The 21,801-nt window shown below is 31.6% G+C and overlaps 2 protein-coding genes across 2 annotated transcripts in view; one reads left to right on the top strand and one right to left on the bottom strand.

Moving 5' to 3' along the window:
- Positions 1–135: 135 nt before the first annotated feature.
- LOC140446197 (synaptotagmin-15-like) overlaps positions 136–21,801 on the bottom strand; it is a 712,326-nt gene continuing 690,660 nt past the window's right edge. Inside the window, exons 10-11 of the mRNA XM_072538735.1 lie at positions 8,659–8,869; positions 136–1,996 (exon numbers count right to left, since the gene is read on the bottom strand). Of these exons, the coding sequence (XP_072394836.1) occupies positions 1,869–1,996; positions 8,659–8,869 (339 nt within the window). The 3' untranslated portion in view covers positions 136–1,868. The remainder of the gene's footprint in view (positions 1,997–8,658; positions 8,870–21,801) is intronic.
- The window catches only part of LOC140445011 (aldehyde dehydrogenase, dimeric NADP-preferring-like), a 67,619-nt gene continuing 66,940 nt past the window's right edge, over positions 21,123–21,801 (top strand). The window contains exon 1 of the mRNA XM_072536790.1: positions 21,123–21,598. Coding sequence (XP_072392891.1) covers positions 21,145–21,598 — 454 coding nt within the window. The 5' untranslated portion in view covers positions 21,123–21,144. The remainder of the gene's footprint in view (positions 21,599–21,801) is intronic.

Genomic DNA, 21,801 nt, shown 5'->3' with positions numbered 1-21,801 from the left:
AGGTCTATTCTTGGCTTAAACTTTTTACTCATTTTGTTTACATTTCTGTAGAACTTTTGAATTTCGTTTTAATTTCTTAAAAAATACGAAAAACAAAAATTTTAGATTGTTCAATTTTCTGTAAAAATTGTCTTTATATTTTTTTTTGCTATGAGTCATTGTTTCTGCTATTAAATGATAAAAGAAGTAAAAAATTTATATTCTTTATAATGTAAATTAGTATGTCGCATACATTATCACACTGTAGCTGTAATAGAAGTAAACAATTTTTTGTCGGACTGCATAACTTATACGTACATAACATAGCCTGGTTTAGTTGGACATCAACACGTTTGGTGTGCAGGTTATTTAGCCATACCGGTATACAGTAATTCCCAACGAGTCACAGTTCTGTCGATCCAAGCGTAGTGGTCGAGGAACTCCAGATGGTACCTCATAACTTCTGCAGAATATTAGTTTGTGTTTTGGATTTTGCAGTCCTCTTCGCAAGATATTTTTTAAAGCTTGGCGTTACATCAAATGCCACATTTAAGTATTTTGTGTGTTTAGTGTTGTTGAGGAGTCTTCGGTGTCTTCAGAGGAAGTGTTTTTAAAATGGATTTGTAATTTTCAAGCTGTACAGTCTGTTATTTAAATAAAATCATGACACTTCCGTCTTGGTGGCATTGGGTTACAGTCTTCAGCGGCGGAAATATCTTCCAATGGCAACCAGATCGTTTGTTGAAATTTGCTCAGTAGTCTCCAATTCTTTATAGTTCGTAGCAAACGCCCAGTCTTCTGGATATCAGAACCTTTTTGATGTGGTTTCAACATGTCTGATATGTAAAGGTAGATTTAGGTGCTAGTCTTATCGCAAAGATGACTTGAATTGCATAGTATAGCTTTGATGACATCAGTGATCTTGCTGCTTGGAACCGCTCGCATTAATTTATATATTAAAATTGGTTTCTACCCAATATCGTACGCCGATGAGAAGTCAACAGAAGCATTAAATATTTTTAATTGTTTTTGATAGCACGTTTCTACGTAGTTAGTTTAACTTGACCTGTTCTGCTGAGGTTTGGTCGAAATCCTGCTTATTCCACTGGTATATAATGGAGTATTATTTGACTTATCTTATTGTTTAGCAATATTTAAAATAGTTTTTAGGTCATACTTAAAAGTACAATTGGGTGATAATTTTCTGGTATATCGTTAGCTTTCCTGATTTTAAAATGGTGACCAATGTTGTTCTTTGATTTGGTGGAGAACCTTTCTTGTCTACATTGTCTGAGAAGAACTTTGCAAGTCATTTCATAATAAATCTGCAACTCTGCGTTAGAAACTCAAGATAAATGCTATCAAAGCCAAGAACTTTTCCCCTTTTAATTTTATTAAGATCATCCGTGATTTCTTCACAGGTAAAAGGGCTGGAATACCCTGATTCAAGTGAGCAAGTAGATTTGAACCTGTCGTAATTTTTTTTATATATTTAAAAAGTTTAATTTATATTGTACTGTGTAAGTTTAGATTAGAGAAAATGTATAACAGCAAAATATGATAAGCCAGATGCTGCAAATATAATGGAAAATATAAAGCAAAGTGTAAAAAATAAACTTATAAATTACAAAAAAAAACTAATTATACAGGTTAATAATTATGATACAATCATAGTCAAATCAAGTATAGTTTATAATTAAATCTACTTAAATTAGAGATAGAAAAGTAAAATAATGTATAACATTACTATAAGATATTAAATAATAATTGTAAAATGGTACCATGTCTTCCGTCTTCCTCTTGGATTCTAAATGTTAGAAATAAAATTAAAATTTATTTATTTTAGGGAATAGCCCTAAAATCTGGAATCAATCTAGAGGCTTGAGAAGCTATTCAGATAAAGGCTGCCACTGTTGACACTGCTCCATCGGATTGGCAAAAGCAGTGTTCCATTGGATAAGCGCCTTTCCTCTAGCAAACATGTAGGAACCCAATACACATTTTCCAATAAGTTTATCTAAAAAATGATATTTTAATTTTAGAACAAGATTCTTACATACTGTGTGTGACATTAAAAATATAAAACTTAGTAAGAGGTGAGAAATATGATGCAATTTTGACAAATAATACGCTGTACTATAAGCAAATGTTAATAAAAAAGTGGTTTTGATTGGTTGCAAAAATTCTAATTTATATAATTATGTACAGGGTGTAACAAAAAGGTAGGTCATAAATTAAATCGCGTATTCTGGGACCAAAAATAGTTCGATTGAACCTAACTTACTTTAGTACAAATGTAACCGTAAAAAAAGTTACAGCCGTTTGAAATTGGAAAATGAAAATCGATTTTTTCCAATATATCGAAAACAGTTAGAGATTTTATATTGAAAACAAAGACATGTTGCTTTTTATTTTGGAAAAATCTTAAAAAAAAAATTACAGCGAAATTTGTGCTCCCCATAAAAATTTTATGGGGGTTTTGTTCCCGTAAACCCCCCCCCCAAATGTTTGTATATGTTTAAATTAAACTATTATTATGATACCACGTTAAACAAAATGTTCTTAAAACTTTTTTGCCTCTTAGTACCGTTTCGATAAGCCAGTTTTTATCGAGATTCTTTTTTAATTTGTTTAAAAATTTCTACCTAACCAAATATAAATATATAAATGTAAAATATAAATAAATTTTCATATTATTACCAGACTTGTATAATCCTACTTAACCATTTACAAATACATGAGTGTTCAATTGTTCAAATTGAACAAGTGTTTAAAATGACCTCCATTTTCTTAAATAGACATACGACACCGTTTTAAAAAGGAATATCAAATATTTTGAAAACTCATGGGCTTCTGACGAAATCAATTTGCAGCTTTCATGATTATATTTTTTAGTTGTTGTTTGTTCATAATTAGTACGGAATATACGTACCCTTTCATAAAACTCCAGAAGCAAAATCAATTGGGTTAAGATCTACACCTCTGGGTGGCCAAGATATAAGCACGTCAGGGCCCCTTTTAATCCAATGTCCAGGAAAATGATCGAAAAGATATTCTTTTATTTCATTATGGGAATGCGCTGGAGCCCCATCCTGTAAGAACCACATATTTTTGCTGACTGCGAGATTGACCTCGTCTAAGTACTCTGGTAAGACATTTTGTAGAAAGTTTCACCTTTCAAATTGTTTGTAAGAAATACTGGCACTATTAGGTTATTATCCACAATTCCTGCCCAAACATTGACGTTATGGCAATGGGCCCCACATACCCAACACACTACCCAGGAAACGAACTTTCTACATACATAGACATTGTAGTTGCAAGAAACCTAGGACTACAAACAGAATTACAAACATTAAACGAAGGCACAACGGACCACAACTCCATTCTATTAGAACTAGGAACGTGGAAAGAAGAAAGTATAATCAAAAGAGTAAAAAAGAAAACAAAGTGGACGAACTTCAAAATAATTGTGAGCACTAAAATAAACATAGTTCCAGTGGTAGACAATCTACGAGAAATACAAGATAGAGTCCTAGAGTTGGAAAACATCATCCAACAAGCACTCAGAAACAACACTACAGAAGAGAAGTAGAAATCCACACGGGTAGATTTAAAGATATACCACGAGTAATAAAAGGCTTGACAAGGGAAAAGAACAGAGCAAAGCAGACAGCAAGAAGGACAAGAAACCAGGCAGATAAACATAGAGCAAATAGATTAAACACAGAGGTCAAAACAGCACTACAACAAAACCGTAATGAAAGCTGGGAAAATCACATAAGAGACATGGAGGAACCAGAACCAAATATGCAAAATATTTGGAGGCTTCAGAGAATACTGCGAAACGACAGAAAGCCAATACCTCCATTACACGAGGAAAACGGAATAGTTTACACTACTGTGGAAAAAGCAGAGGTAATAAGGAGTACTCTCGAGAGAAAATGTACATTAAATTACCACCCAGACGAGGACATCAACTTCAAAGAAGAAGTCGAAAGACAAAGAGAAAATCCTGAAAACCTTAACGAGGTCATCCATCCTACATCACCGGAGGAGATAAACGAGCTAATTATAAATAGCTCGCCGAAAAAGCACCTGGTCCAGACCAAATAACAAACATTACTCTAAAGCCTACCAGCGAGAGCCATAGTGTATTTAACAAATATTATAAACGCGATGCTAAGATTTAAGAAATTCCCAAACAAATGGAAAGAGGCCCATGTCATTATGTTACCAAAGCCAGGAAAAGACAGCACATTCCCGCAAAATTATAGACCAATAAGCTTACTACCTGCAATCGGCAAGATTGTAGAGAGAGTAATACTCAGCAGACTCCAAGCTGAAACAGATAGACTAGATATCACCCCCAAGCATAATTCGGCTTCAGATCAGAGCACTTCAGTGAGCTACAAGTACTCAGATTAACAGAGTACATAGCAGCTGGATTTAACGACAAGCAATACACAGTAGATGCCTTCCTAGACTTAAGCAAAGGTTTATAAAATGGGAGGCTACGCTTACAGTGGAGCAATGACAGGAATAATCTCTTCGTACTTAAGGAATCGAAGTTTCAGAGTGCGTATAGGACAAGTCCTGTCCGAACTCGGAAACCCGGAGGCTGGAATACCACAGGAAGCGGTACTGTCACCTCTACTGTACACAATATACAGAGCAGACATACCTAGAACACCAGGTATATTACTAAGTCTATATGCCGACGACACAGCGATAGCGGCCAAACATAGAAACATAGACGTAGTGGTAAATAATCTACAAACAGCATTAGACGACATAGAAGGATGGGGTTAAAAATGGAAAATAACTTTAAACTCCAAAAGGACGCAGGCTGTACTTTTTAAAAAGAGGCACCAGCAACCAGAAGAACAAGTGACTGTACAAAAAACCCTATTGAGTTAAAAAGTGAAGCGAAATAGCTCGAAGTAATTATGGACGAAGGCTTAAGGTTAAGTAAACACGTAAACGCCACAGTACAAAAAGCAAACATGGCTAAAGCGTCAATAAGAGGAGTAGCAGGAAGGATAAGTAAACTAAGAATGAAAACGAAATTAGGACTAATAAATTGAATAATTCTTCCTATACTTACATATGCATCTGTCGCATAGGGACACATATGCAATGCAACGTACCGAGATACGTTGCAGAAAGATTCTTCTTCAGAGAATTGCAGCAAATCAGAGTGACTGAAATCATGAAAGATAAAGCAAGAACAAAGTTCGCAGCGATAGAGAACCATCCAAGTCACATAATGCGAGAGATGATGAGGTATAACGATCTCCACAGCTGGAAGCACAAAAGATCGAAACAACAAATAATCAAATAACGTCAAACATATACTAGAGAGAAAATAACAAAACACCAGAGAGAAAACTTACAAAAATAATAGAACAGCACACTAAGAAGGCAGTTCGTAGCTCGAAAATACTCTTGTTTTCAATCAACAAACAACAAACTCAATGTTGTCATATATTTGCATATATTTTTTAATATTATAGTATAGACATTGAGCTGATTAAGATTTTTATGTTTCAGGCAACCTACAAAAAAAAAACAAAAAAAAACACACACAAAAAACGGCCTCGGCCACCAAAAAAATTTAAAAAATACTAACAAAAACCGGCGTAAGCCAACAAAGAAAAACTAACAAAAAACGCCAAATACCCGGGCGCGTAGGGCCGAAACTCTTGAGCACCAAGTCTCCGAACTGAGCCTAGCTCAAAGCGGAGACTTAAGGCCCAAATCAGCAATTTTTAGTTCGCGGATAAGCCACATTAAGATAACAGGATCATAGCGACAATGCGCTGTCCGGAGTTTGATTTCGGTTATTAAACCATGTTGGAGTTCTATTACCCAGGACTTCCACTTGAAGAGCATTTGGCTGATAGTTGTTAACATATCGCGCATCAGAGTGCTATAGGGGGGGAAAGGGATAGTCTAGAGCATTGAAGCGCGGTGGAGTGACTCCTGTTTTCACTCGAGTTAATACACCTCGTTCCAATGAATTGTTACACTTTAACGTAATTCTTAGGGGTGAACATTTCTCACAGTCTGGGTTTAATTAAATTGCTTGCTTGCTTGCTTACTCGTACTACAGTTAACTAAAAATGTTGATAAAAGTCTATTTTATATACAGTGCTTAAGTGATTGTGTATTTCAAATCCGAGACAGCTTGTGTAGGTTGTTCAAAACTAAAGCTAATTAAATTTAGAAGCATATGTCTATTAATTAACTAAAATAGCTAACAGTAACTAATAGACTTAAGTATTCTGTTATAGTTTTACCGCTGCTGAACAATATAAAGCAAAGCACAAGAAACAGCATTTGGATCTATTGAACATTGTAGAAAATATTAAGTACGCTAAGCTATCTAAGCATCTGCCTAAATTTTTGGTTCTAGAAGCAGCTTTTGGCAAATATCTCCTGTGTATTAATATTATAATTATTACTAATTACTTTTGTACATTAATTATAAACTAAGAAAATCAAACAATAATATCGCTGAACGAAATAAGCGATGAAAAAAATTCTGTTTTGCTCTCTTGCTCTGTCTGCAAAACGGTACTAATAAACACGTTTTTGCAATTGTGTAGAACAATAACTCACTACTCGTGTCCCATATTTTTGGTTTGCGTGTATGGTACGTTCTATGACCTGTTTATTACCTTTTTTTAAACTAAATAATTTTTTAGAATTTAAAGAATATTGTTTTAAAGGACATGAAAATTTCTACCTTTATACAGGGTAATTTAATTTTATTTAATTTTATTTAATCTTTATATTTTTTTATAATTTTTTATAATTGTTTATAATTTTTTATAATTCTTTATAATTTTTTATAATTTTCTATAATTTTTTATAATTTTTTATAATTTTTTATAATTTTTTATAATTTTTTATAATTTTTATAATTTTTTATAATTTTTTATAATTTTTTAGTTTTTTATAATTTTTTATAATTTTTTATAATTTTTTATAATTTTTTATAATTTTTTATAATTTTTTATAATTTTTTATAATTTTTTATAATTTTTTATAATTTTTTATAATTTTTTATAATTTATTATAATTTTTTATAATTTTGTATTTTTTATAAATTTCCATAATTTTATTTATTCTTATTCAATTTTATTTAAGTTTTTGTTTTTTTTAGAATTTTTTGTAATTTTTTATAATTTTTTATATTTTATATATTTAGTTTATACAATTGTATATAATTTGATTTAGTTGTTTTTAATATTGTTACTAACTTTAATTAATTTTTGATAATTTTATTTAATATTATTTGTTTTATTTAACTTTTATAATTTTTTATATTTATTTATAATTTTTTATAATTTTATTAAAGTTTATACAATTTTATTTAATTTAATTTCGTTTTATTTAATTTTATTACCAACGTTATTTAATTTTTGATAAGTTTATTTAATATTATTTGATTTAATTTAATTTAATTTAATTTTTATAATTTTTTCAAATCTTTTATAATTTTTACAATTTTTTATAATTTATTATAATTTTGTATTTTTTATAAATTTCCATAAGTTTATTTATTCTTATTCAATTTTATTTAAGTTTTTTGTTTTTTTTTAGAATTTTTTGTAATTTTTTATAATTTTTTATATTTTATATATTTTTAGAATTTTTTATAATTTTATTAAAGTTTATACAATTGTATATAATTTGATTTAGTTGTTTTTAATATTGTTACTAACTTTAATTAATTTTTGATAATTTTATTTAATATTATTTGTTTTATTTAACTTTTATAATTTTTTATAATTATTTATAATTTTATAAGTTTATACAATTTTATTTAATTTGATTTAGTTTTATTTACTTTATTTAATTTTGGGTAATTTTATTTAATATTATTTGATTTTATTTAATTTTATTTAATTGTTTTTAATTTTATTCAATTGTTTTTAATTTTATTTGATTTTATTTAATTTCATTTAATTGTTTTTAATTTGATTTAATTTTATTTGATTTTATTTAGTTTTATTTAATTTTATTTAATTTTTATTTAATTTTATTTACTTTTATTTAATTTATTTTATTTTATTTCATACAACTATTTTAAAATCAAAATTAGCCAAGTTGTTCTCTAGTTGTTATTAAAAAATTTATTATATAGGTACTATAATAAATGTATATGTATATTATGTATAATTGCGGTATACCTCAAGATTTTTAAAGTCACGTCAAATAGGATTTTGGGCCGGTAAAAACATCATACCGAGCGGTAAGAAGAGAGACTAATGTACTAGTACTAGAAGAGAAGCATGTACTAGTGTGTAACTTAAGCACCACACTTTTTTTTACATTGTTTATAAATAATATAAAACCATCATAAGCAAAATTATAATATATCGATCAAAAAACTGAAACTTAAATCTAACTGAAAAAAAAAGATTGATTAACATTTGAAAATCCAATTGTAACAAAACATTTCAAAGTAAATACTTAAGTAATGAAAAATGTGTTTTTATTAATATATTTTACTTCTTTATACTACACAAGGTGTTCAAATTTTTTTAAAGTAAACTTATTACGCACACTACCCTAGCGAGATGTTTAAAATAATATAATAATCTATAAAATACTTCATTTTATAGACTGACAGAAGATATTTGCCTATCTACTCTACAAAACACCTACCCCTACCGTAACCACTCGTCGATTGAAATATATGGAAAGCTAGGCTAGTGGTCTCCACTTGCGAAGCTCCTATTTTGAAGTTGAAACCTTCTATAAAAGTCACCGTCCTGTCGCTTGAGCATTTCGCGACTTCCGTTCTCTTCTCTTTGACTGTTTTGTAGTGGTGGCTGAGGGTTAACCGGACGTACGCTTCATGTTTGTCGCCTACAAACTGTAACAAAGAAAACTTATGTAAATGGAAAAGTAAATAAAGATAAAAGTCAGCAATAAATGTATCAAGATTAATTGTTTTTAATACCAAATGACAAATAGGGTTTGACAGACAAAACTTATTTTGATTAGTATAAACATTGATAAACAAGAAACAGGCTTAATAGATTCGAGTTAATGGGTCTAACTATATTAAGTATTTTTGAAACTACTGTATTTCCCTTCATTGTAATAGGCCAACTACATCTTAATATTGACCTTGTTATATCACTTATATTATTTGCCCTATGGTTAAAAAACAGAGTACATTTTCCCCTAAACTAATTCAATTCATAATGATATTTTTATTCTGTGATATTATTTTAATAGCGTTATTAGCGGTAATAGAATTGCGTAATTTAAAAAAATATGTCAATTAAAATGTTATTTTTAATGAAATATTGTACTTAAGTTTACTACGAGTATTATTAATACCGATTTTAATTACAAACAAACAGAAAAATTGTGGTCTATGATCACTGCGACTGAATAAATTATGCAACTAATAAAAGACTACATCTATAAAAAAAATTAAATATTTAATAACATTTTAAGTTTATTAGTCAAAATAAAACATATTGAAGCTAAATTTAGTTGTGCCTTCTTCTCCAGATTCAGTGGTTTGTTTAACAATTTATTTATTGAAGTAAAACATATCCGTAATGTACGCAAAAAGCACATACAAATAAAAAAAAAACGTCGAAATCCTTAAACAAGGAACAGAGATGCAGTTGACAGCTCCTTTTTACACCAACGCTCGGGCGAGTTTCAAAGTCTGCCGATTGTGAGGACCACATTTTAAAGTTTTGTGAACGACTCCGTTGAAAGTTAATCTTTTTCAAATTTGGTGCATTAAAAAAGATTGTAAAGTACGTTTTTTCAAATAATGCTAATTAGATTTATATTAGTTATAAACCAAGCTACTGTCAATTAAAAAAAAGGACCAACTTCCTCCCAAATTGTCCTAGAACAACTTTTTTTTAAATAATACTAGTTTATCAAATATAAACAATTATTTTTCTGTAAGCAATAGTTAAAAAACTATTCTAATTGTTTATAAGCAAAAAAATCGAAAAAATGTTTTTACAAAATGATTTTTGCAATAGTTAAAATCGTCTTTCCCCATTTCTTTTAAATAATATTGATAAAATTAACTTTCTACTTTCATAAGCTATCCGTAAAATTACTATAACTTCATTATTTTCTGACTAATATTGTTAAAAAAATTTTTAATTGGGATAAACAAATAAAATAACTTTTAAAGTATTCTACCGATCACTTTAAAATTCTGATCAAAATGTTGTGCCGTACACACTATAGAAAATGTCACACCGAGAGTGCAGTACGGCTAATATAGGAATGCACAATTGCCGGATTTCACGCCTTGTGCTTCGCGATACAAACAGGTCCAAGTGGTAGTCACAGAACCGTACCCAGATCTCTACGCGGGCTCTGTTATTTATTATAAAATAATATATTGATAAAATAATTGCCTTCAAGTAGCCAAATAAGAGGCATGAATTTGAATAAAAAGACCTTAAGTTTTTAGCGAGAATTTTATTATAAAACTGTATACTTTATTAAACTAACAAATGTATTTTTAATTACATTTCTGGATAGTTATAAATATACCGGGTGGAACCTCCGGTAACTCGATTTCCGTGCACCCAGCCCAATATCCAAGAAAAACTTTTTCTTTTGTAAATATGTGAAAAATTATCAGGAACGGGAATATCGAAAAAGCTGTGCACATTTTTTAATCCCGGCGATGTTATTAAAAAAACAAGTTGCGCACTTGAATCACTGCGAAATTTTAACACCTACTATGAAATTTTTTTTGTCCTTTTTAAAACATAACGCTGTCTCGCATTTTTTACATACAACATAAGTTAACCTAGTTCCTTGGCATAGCAACCTGGTAGTTTTCAGCGAAACCTTGTGTTATTCCATATGGGATAATGGTTTTCCTTGCCCACACTTGACCAGATGAGCAGGTATAAGGTTTATAGTGTAAGTTATTTAACATTATATTATATTTATACTTTATTAAACTAACAAATATATTTTAAATTACATTTCTTGATAGCTATAAATGTACAGGGTGGAACCTCCGGGAACTCGATTTCCGTGCACCCAGCCCAATATCCGAAAAGTTCATACTCTGATTGGACTGGTAAATGCATTTTATTGGTTATACAGTGTAAAATAATAGAGGTTACTCACAGATATTCAATTAATTATACTAAAGTCGTCCTCTACATCCGAGATGTCGGATTCGCTTTCGCTACTCTCCCCTGTGTTCGCGTGTATTATCAATTGGTCTACGTCATCTTGCAGGTTGTCCGCAGTCCACATCTCAGTTTCCGTTTTCTCAACAACATGAGTGACATAATTGCGCCAATTTTGCTCTGTGACGCGTGCGAAACCGTCGTCGATCAACTGGTGTACCTCGTCGTTTTTGAAAGTGGTATTATGGGTACCTACACATCGCTTAACTTGGTTCCACACCATTTCTATAGGATTCAATTCGCAGTGATATGGGGGAAGCCTTAAAATATAAACATTATGTTGTGAAGCATACTCATCAAGATGATACTTATCGTATTGATCTTTAAAAGCACGCGCTGCTTCTAATAGCTTGGATTTCAAATTATACTCCTCGAAAAAAATGTCATTTTCCACTAGCCATTCATTGATTGCAGCTTTATTCCAGGAATTGTTAGGGAATCTCTCTTTACGGAAGTGGTACGATGCATTGTCCATTACAATGACATTCCTGCGACCATTATTTGGTAAATTTGATATTAATGTCTCCTTAAACCAAGACTCAAAATATGCGGCATCTATTTCATTTCTTTCGCTAACACCAGTCATCAACACATTTAACACTACGAGTTTAGCGCAACCGTTAAATAATTCACCGGATTTAAACTTATGGGACTCCATGCTGTCTGTTGAAACTCGGACTAAATTTTGAAGTGTAGTTTCGTTTTCCAAAAGCACTTTCACCCCCTACCCATCCTTAGGATGGGTAGGGGGTGAAATAAGGAAAGCTTGGAGTTTATCAAATCCTAATTATGACAAACAAGTTTATGGCCATATTTAGGTGACTATGTTAATGAGGGTAATTTGTAGCAGAAGTTTTACAAAAGAAATGAAAACCTATTTATAGAAACAACATAACTGTATTTTTAATATTTTACATACAATACAAAAAATCTTATTTCTATGAAAGAATTGGAAATTTGAATATTATATATAATATCTATAAATCATTCCCAAGTTTCCAAATTCTTTCCTAGAAATTATGTAGGTTTTTTCTATTTTATGTAAAACATTAAAACTACAGTTATTGTATGTTGTTCTTGTAAAGAGGTGTTCAAATGTTACTCTTATGAATATGATTCAATTGTATATCTCATGTTGACGTTTTATATGCAAAATTCATAGTTTTCTTTGTCAATAACTCATCAATGCCTTTTTATTCTACTGTATACGTATACATGATATAAAATATTTTACTCGTACTGCCGGCAGATGCATTTTATCCAAGCCGGTCCTGTGAGACAATGAGCAATCAACAGCTGGAGAAAACCGACAACCCTGCGCGTTTATTCTCCATAAGAAAAGCATTGCCGTATCTTACCCGTACTGCACTCTCAGTGTGACATTTTCTTTAGACCAGACCACTAAAAAAGTGCTATTTTGAATGCGAAAAAGCGAAATTTGACAATTTTTTGGCCTTAATTTGTTAATAACTAATTAAACAAAAAAAAAATTGTTTGCAGGAAACATATAGGTTTGGATATGATATACCTAATGTCGTCAAAGAATACTAACATCTTGGCATTCTTCTTGATTCCAAACTTTTATGGTCAAAACATGTTGAATATATAAAAAGTAAGTGTGAAAAAGGTATTAATATCTTTAAATATGTCACTAATCGTAGATGGGGTGTTGACCCTAAAGTTGCACTGATGTTTTACAGAGCCTACGTGCGATCTATTGTAGACTATGGTTGCATTCTGTATGGTGCCGCTAATAACTTTTTTGATTTTATGAGCTTATCCAGTGCAAATAGACAGCGGTTTGCAGATTGGATGCTGTCTTTTATTTCTTCACTAACATCGTTGTCAGCTGCGATTATGGCCCCCAGATACTTAAAACGTTGTACTCTTTCGAAATTGATGGTGTTGACCGTTACATTTTGTCCTATTCTGTCTCTTCGTGTCGTTCTATTTATCCACATATATTTCGTCTTCTCTTCATTAATCTTCAGCCCTACTTCACTTGTTGCTCCATCCACCTTGTTGAAGATGTCTTTCGTGGATAGGATGGAGTTTCCAACGAGATCTATGTCATCTGCATATGCGAGTAATAGCTTGGGACCTTGAACCGATAGCAATTCTGTTTTTATCTCTCCCGACCTAATGGCTTTCTCTAATACAAGGTTTAAAATTAGTGGAGATAACGCATCACCCTGTTTCAGTCCAGTGTTGATTTCAAAGCTGCCAGACAGTTTATTATTTACACGTACTTTAGATATTCCACCCTCCATACAGACTTTGGTCATCCGAATGAGTTTCTTTGGTATTGGGAGCTTCGCCATGACATTCCATATACTTAAACTAGTCTACGCTATTATATGCCTGTCGAAAGTCTATGAAAAGATTTTGTATGGGTCTGTTATACTCCCATCCCTTTTCTAAAAGTTGCCTCAGCGTGAATATTTGATCTATTATTGATCTGTTTGCCCTAAAACCGGCTTGATATTCTCCTAGGACATTTTCAGCATAAGGGATTAGTCTACTAAGAATGATGTTTGAGAGGGTTTTATATGCCGTGTTTAGAAGTAAAATTCCTCTATAATTCGTGCATCTTGTTTTGTTCCCTTTTTTGTGGATGGGTACTATTATGTTATCCTTCCATCGTTCTGGTATTTTTTCTTCTAACCATATGTGCGTTATTAGCTGGTGGATTTGGCGATGTAGTGCGTCTCTCCCATATTTCAGAAGTTCTGGTGGTATCCCGTCCGTACCCGGCGCTTTGTGATTTTTCAGCTTATTTAAGGCCTTTTGGGTTTCTTCAAAGGAGGGATTTTTGACGGGCGTGTCCGCTGTGATATAGATCTCTTCTTTGTGCTGTTCTTCCTGTATGACGCCAAGGTGCAATGAACAAAACTAAAAAGATAGATAACTTTTGTAGAAATTCTGCGAATAAGCCATTTTTGTGTATATCTTGTTTTAATGAACTTCATAAAAATTAAATAAGATAAGAATTTTTATTTTTTGTGTTGCGATTAATGTTTAGTTATTATTTTATTCATGCAAATACGTTTATTTGTTAAATAAAGGTTATTTTAAAGCGAGTATTACGTTTTTATAGGGATCATTTTCCAACAGGAAAAACGTTTCTCATTATAAAAAAATCTAAAAGATTGTATGTAAGGAATATAGCTTCTAGGCCGTATTGGTCCATTTCTACAATCGTACATAGTTAAATATGCTCCAACGGCCTACCAGCTATTAGCAAAGGTGTTGATCCCATGGAACCAACAAATTATATGTTGGCCCCATCGGACCAATGTGGCCTGCTGAAGCAGCATGAGTGTTGGTCCTGTTAGGCCAACGTGGCAGCGAACGTGTTAATAAAAAAATGGATAGGTGACCTATGATAAAAAAATCTATCATAATTTGAAAATGTTATATTTGAAATAGTATTATTCTGTTTTTTTAATCTTTTGGCGGATATTTTATAACTAAGCATTTTATTTGTTAACATGCTGCTAATTAGATAGTTAAACGAAGTAGACAATATTAATGAATCAAAACAACATTTAAACACGCACTATTTCGGTATGAGATAATGACATTTTAACGATGTATTTGATTATAATCTCGTGTGTGGTTAAAAAATTAGTATAGGTAATCATTATATAATTAAAAAATTTTATTTTTTGATACTTCATCTTATTTTATAGGCAAACAACTACGTAAGTAATTTAGCGTGTTTTGTCCATTAAAGATTTTTTAGGTTAATATCTTCTTCTTCTCCTTCTTCTACTTCTTGGAGATCTTTCGATCTGTTTAATTCTGAAGCTGCCTCTGGTTAATTTCCTGGGAGGTAGATTGCCAACTATCCCTCCGTCTTTTAGGTGGTCTTCCTGGAGGTCTTGAACCGGGCGAGTTATTTTCTAGGGCAATTTTTGGGAGTCTATTCTTATCCATTCGTCTTACATAACTGTACCACATTCTTTTACGCTGCCTTCCCCATCTTACAATATCTTCGTCTGTGTGCTCGTGGTCTCCACACGTAATTTTTTGGGTCCACCGCCATTCATTCATTTTGGCCACATGGCTTGCCCAATTCCACTTTACACATGATATGCAATCTATGACATCTATGACGCCGGTGCTTCTATCCTATTTAGTGATTTATCTTCAAACCAACCTCCTTACTGGCGTCATCTAACGCAGTAAGCATAGTTCCGATCTCGTTTAAGTTAACTGATTTCTCTTGTGTGTTTTATACATTTTGTATCGTTCTGTATTCTTACGGTAATGGTTGTATTATTATATATATTATGTTCGCGATCAGTTTGGAGTACCGATAATCCATACGACTTTCCTCCAACGCTCTCATTACGCAGTTAATTTCTACCGTATCGAATGCTTTGCGAAAGTCTACGAAAGCCAGGACCAATGGTCAGTTTTATTCAGTGGATTTTGCTATAATTCCTTTTATACAGCGAAGAAGTTTTATGGTTTAAGAGCTTGAGGGAATGGTTTGAATGCAGTAATGCATAATTTAGAGCGGCATTTGACAGAGTCCGCGTAGCCATGATGATTTCCAACCTTCGATAGAAGATTAAATGTAAAAAAAAAAAGCAGTGAAGATAGTCGTTAGTGCTTAAGTTGTTCCTGCCTGATCACTGGGTTGATAAATATCTAATTTTGTTTTCAGACAATTTATTATTTTTCTTAAGAATAACTTGTAGATGTAGTTTAACAGACGTTTGGGTCGGTAATTCTCGAGGTCTATTGCATCACACTTTTTGTGTAGTAAAATGGTACGTACACTGTGCCATGTTGTGAGAGTTTTACTTTCTTCTTTTTCTTGACGTGCCTATCCGTGACGAATGTTGGCGATCATCTTGGAAATCTTTGTTTTATCTGCAACAGCGCATAAAAGCTGCACATATATTATGTTAAACCAGGTTCTAAGATTACTTAACCAGAATGTTCTTTTTTTTCCTGTGCATTCCTGTTTATGTTAATTGTGTATGTATATAGAGATGAGATGTCTCTGACCTATTAATTCATCAATCTTGGTATATTTTGATTGCTGACTTCTTTGTTTAGTATTGACAACCAGAGTTTGCTACATATTTTTCTTCATTGAGTAGGATGAGGGCTGCTTTTCTGATTTTTCTCTTTTTCATATCTGTTGATTTCATGACTATTCATGTAACTTTCCATTGTACTCTGTGATCATTGTTCAGGCATGTTTGCATATCTGTGATCTATCGAAATCTCTGTTTTTAATGTATGTTTTATGCTTATATATTCTGACACTTAGTGGGCTTGCAGTTTCTCCCATGTAAAAATTGTGCATTTACAGGGCATTTTATAGATGCAGTTCCTTGATCTCTTCTATGTGTTTTCTGGTTTGATTTTAGTCAGAATAGACCAAAGTATATATGACCAAATATAAAATATAATTTTCGTTACAACTAATTGTGGCTTAATCTCAAATAGACATAGTACTTAAAATAGTAAGGTTTGCTTATTTGAATTTTAAGCAGAAAGACTACAGGTGTGACCAGAAGCCCAATTCAGATTTAGAGTCAAACACTCAAGCTAACACCAGGTACTCAAGCTCACAGAATATATCGCAGCAGGCTTCAACGATAGACATCTGAGAAGACTTCCTAAATGCAAGCTAATCATTCGACAGTTTTTCTCAAATATTGGATATACGTGTCAATAACACTTGGCTTTTATATCGCAGATATAATAATTTACTGGAGGATGAAGAAAATGGTATGGGTCTAAAGGAATTTAGAATATAATTTGTCGGTTTCCTTCTATTGAAAAATAGAAAAAGGAGATCCGACGGAATTAATACACCAAAAAAGAAGATTCGTACTCACGTCCAGAATATACATGGAGAAGATGTTAGAAAAGATATTTTTGGACACTTTCCAACTTTTACAACCAAAGGACGATGTCGAAACTGCGGCAAAGGACAAACAACTATGAGTTGTTCAAAATGTAGAGCGAGGTTATGTTTAGTGGAATCCCGTAATTGTTTTTCATAACTAAATTTTTTAATTTTTTAACAACTTATAATTATTACTTTTTACTTTTATTTTTTGAGTGTTCCAAGTTTTATTTGAAGTTTGGAATTTAAGCTGTAAAAATAAATGTTTGATCATCTTTGTAGTTTATTTATAATTTTTAAATGCAAATGGTTGATATTAATTGATCCAATATTATGTTTATGGTTTAAACCCCTACTTTATGGTATCTGTTCATAATAATTGAAATAAAACACTAAACAAATCTATAATTGTTTTGCTAAAAGTCTTGAAAATGCTAAAGACCTTTAGCGAAACAATTGTAGATTTGTTTAATGTTTTTATTATATTTTGTGAAAATTTGATAATTTTCATTTAATTCAATGACCCAATATTATTTAATATATTGGTCCAAACGACAAATATACATCTTTGCAATGTATCTTTCTAGATACGGAGGTGTTTTTCTAATAACCTGGCAATGTATCTATTGGTCATCAGTACTTGTTTTATAGGATTCCTGGCAATGCGTCTTGCTAGTTACATTGTAATGTACGGTACGCCTAGTAGTGTATCTTATGAGATACAATGTCAATACAATGTCAAAAAAATTAAAATAGAAACAAAAATGTAATTAACTCTGAAAGTGGAGTTCTCTAAAGATAATATTCAGTCTTCTTCTTCTTCTTCGTCTAGCCATTCACGTCCACATCTGAACATAAGCCTCTTCAAGTCTTCCTTTCCATTGTTTTTTATTGTACGCTACTTGTAGCCAATTTTTCCCGGCACTCCTTTTCAGATCATCTGTCCATCTCATAGGAGGTCTGCCTCTGGGTCTTTTGTGTTGGTATGGTCTCCAGATTAAAATTGATCTGTGCCATTGGTTTAGATTACTCCTAGCTACATGTCCAGCGTATTCCCATTTCAACTTTAATGATTTTTGCACCACATCGGTGACTTTGGTTTTCTGTCTTATCCATGTGTTTGTTTTCTTGTCCTTAAGTGATATACCTAGCATTGCTCTTTCCATCGCGTGTTGAGTGACTCTAAGTATATTCATATTCTTTTTTGTGATTGTCCATGTTTGTGCCGCATAAGTTAATATCGGAATAATGCATGCATCAAAAACTTTAGATCTAAGATGTAATTGAATTTGTTGATTTCTGAGTATATAGTTCAGTTTACCGAATGCTGCCCAAGCTAACTTTCTTCTTCTTTTTATTTCTTCAGTTTGAATTTCCCTATTTAGTATTATTTTTTGTCCTAAGTATATAATATTCTTCAACTTTTTCTATAACTTTATCGTTTATTATTGTCACGGTGTCTTCGGAGTGCATGACTTTTGTTTTGTTTAAATTCATTTTCAGTCCTTTTTTAGAAGATTCGGTATGTAGTTCTAAAAGCATGGTTTGCATTAATTTCTTGTAGGTCAGTAGCTATCACGATTATGTCATCTGCAAATCGTAGATTACTGAGGTAGCGGCCATTGATGTTTATTCCCTTATATTTCCAATTTAGATTTTTAAAAACGTCCTCCAAAACTAAGGTGAACAGTTTGGGTGATAAAGTATCTCCCTGTTTGACTCCCCTGTTAAATGGTACAGGGTTCGTGTGTTCATTTTCATTTAGGTAGTATGTAGCTGTAGCTTGGTTCATAGTTTCTTTTATTAAGTTAATATATCTGCTGTCTATTCTACAATTTTGCATTGCGTTTATTACGGCCGTGTGTTCTATGGTATCGAAAGCTTTTTCGTAGTCTACAAATGCTAGGAAAACTGGAAACTTGTATTCGTTACATTTTTCTATTAATATTTTTGTGGTTAACAGGTGATCGGAAGTTGAATAGCCTTTTCTAAAACCTGCCTGTTCATATGGTTGATATTCGTCTAATTTCCTTGTTAGTCGAGTAGTTATGACTTTGGTGAGTATTTTAAACAGGTGTGACAGTAGGCTGATGGGTCTGTAGTTTTCCAATTTTCGACTATCACCTTTCTTGTGTAATAAGATTACTTTAGAGTTGTTCCAGCTCTTAGGGACTTTGCCCCGATGTAAACAACTGTCCACAAGCTTAGTTACAATTGCAATTAGTTCCTTACCTCCTTCTAATATCATATCTGTGGTAATATTATCTTCTCCTGCAGCTTTATTTCTCTTCATATTTTCCAATGCTACAGCATTGTTACCTCTGAAATTGTTACATTTGGCATTATTTCTGATCCAACATTTTTTATTAATTTCCGTGCTGGTCTCATCTCATCATCTTGTTGATGTGTTCTGTAAAGTTCTGTGTAAAATTCTTCTATTCGTGTCAGTATGTTTTCTCTAGTTGTGATTTCATTTTCGTCTTTTCCCATTAATGATATCATCTGACGTCGTGCTAGTGTCGGTCTGAGGCATTTCATACTCTTATTTTTTTCAATAGTTGTTGTTATTAATTTTTCGTTTTCTTTTCTTTTTTGTTGTCTGATTCCTTTTCTAATCTGCCTATTAAGTTCTCTATATTCGTCGGTTCCCCTTTTGTTAGATTTATTTAAGATCTTCCTTCTTTTTATTTGTTGTAATATTTCTTTGTCTAATTCATTGTATGTTGTTTTTGGTTTTTTCAGTTGCAGAAGGCTTTTATTCACTGTTTCGGTAATAAGGTTATTGAAATCATCAATATCATTGGAGTTTATCTGCTGCATGCTAACTTGATTTAATGCATGCGCCATCTTTTTATTAAATTCACTATTTTTGATTTCTTCAGATGTCCATTTGTATCTTTTTTCATGTATTCTTTTTCTTTCTAGTTTTTTGTTAATTATTAATTTTGTTCTTATTAGTCTATGATCGCTTCCTAGGTCAAACTGATTTAATACTGATACGTCTTCTACTAGGTTTCTATTCTTCGTTAGGATATAATCTATTTCATTATTTGTCTTTTTATCGGGGCTCATCCATGTCCATTTTCTGCTTGGTTTTTTATTGAAAAAGGAGTTCATTGAGTACATGTTATGTTCATGAAATTGAGAAGCCTTTCTGCTCTATCGTTTCTTTTTCCGTAGCCATAGTTACCAATTAAATGTTCGTAATCTTCCTCTTTTTTGCCCAATTTAGCATTAAAATCTCCTAATATTCAGTAAGCAATATATAAGCATTTTTCTTACAGCGGTTATGTGCGCGCCAAGTTATGGGTTAACTCGCACATACACTCTACACAACGGACGAAGACAATAAATTATAACATTTTTGTCTAAATATTTCCTTAACCCGGGAGTTTAAATAATCATCAATCATATCAATTACGGAAATAATTGTTTTCTCATTGAAATACTAATAACTGCTTATGATAAAAAAAGATACAAAAATAAAATTTATATTGATATAAGGTTGAATGCTCGAATAAATGAACTTTGATAAAATAAAGCCAGATATCAATCACAGTTTTATTAAATCTTGCCCAAGTACTTTCGCTTCCTGGAGCATCTTCAGAGGCATTTCGTCAATTTTGGGCTATCCAACAATCGCAGAATATCATAAACATAAAATTAAACAAAAAATTGTACATAACACTACACTAAATATGGACAAACAGTTTAAGATTATTTAAAAAATAGTCGAAGCTTCATTCTGGTCGGCAACAGGAGAGAGAATCAAATCTCTCTCCTGTTGCCGACCAGAATGTGAACATTAATAATGTGAGTTAGATTTATGTACATGTTTTCTTTTATTTTTAGTATACATAGGTAAAAGGTTTAATTATAAAAAATGATCAATTTATTGATAATAAAAAAAAACTACAGCAATTTAAGCGGTTAAAAAATATATAAAAAACAACACTATTATTAAAAACACGTTATTTTTAACCAATGCGCAGAAACAAGGTCGCCCAGGTTGTATGAAATTAAGAATATAAAATATTATTATATCGATAAAGATTCACAAACACGATATACAACATGCACGAACAAACTTTACCAAGGGTTGACCTAACGAATTCAACAATAATAGACATTGAAAGTGTAGTAAGACAGAAAAATTCGGCAGCTGAATTAGTTCAGCATACCAAGCAGGTATTCGAGACTGGAATCACTCGCCCGTTATGGTTTAGAAAACATCAGCTAAAGGGTCTTTTAGAGTTTCTTACTATAGAAGAAGATAAAATATGCAAAGCCTTGTACGACGACCTTGGGAAACCCTTGCAAGAATCACTGATTGCGGAAATATCTCTGGTTAAAAGAGAAATTAATATTGCTTTAAAAAATTTACAGAGTTGGTCTCAACCACAAAAAGTTAAACGGTCTATTGTGAATATATTTGATGATTTGTTAATAACTAGTGATCCTTACGGTGTAGTTTTACTTATCGGTACTTGGAAATATCCTGTTCTCATTATATTGGCACCACTTGTTGGTAAGTTATAAACTGTTTTTTTAATTAGTTTGTAAAATTTTTTTTTCGAATATATCGATATATAAACAAATATATATATATATATATATATATATATATATATATATATATATATATATATATATATATATATACTAGCTGACCCGGCCACGCGTTGCTGTGGCTAAAGTTTTTGTTATATTACATTATAGTAAACAATCTAA

The sequence above is a fragment of the Diabrotica undecimpunctata genome, chromosome 7 (assembly GCF_040954645.1).
Source record: "Diabrotica undecimpunctata isolate CICGRU chromosome 7, icDiaUnde3, whole genome shotgun sequence".
NCBI classification, from domain to species: Eukaryota; Metazoa; Arthropoda; class Insecta; order Coleoptera; family Chrysomelidae; genus Diabrotica; species Diabrotica undecimpunctata.
Note: the sequence above shows the minus strand (reverse complement) of the source record. Positions and strands in the feature narration are given on the sequence as shown.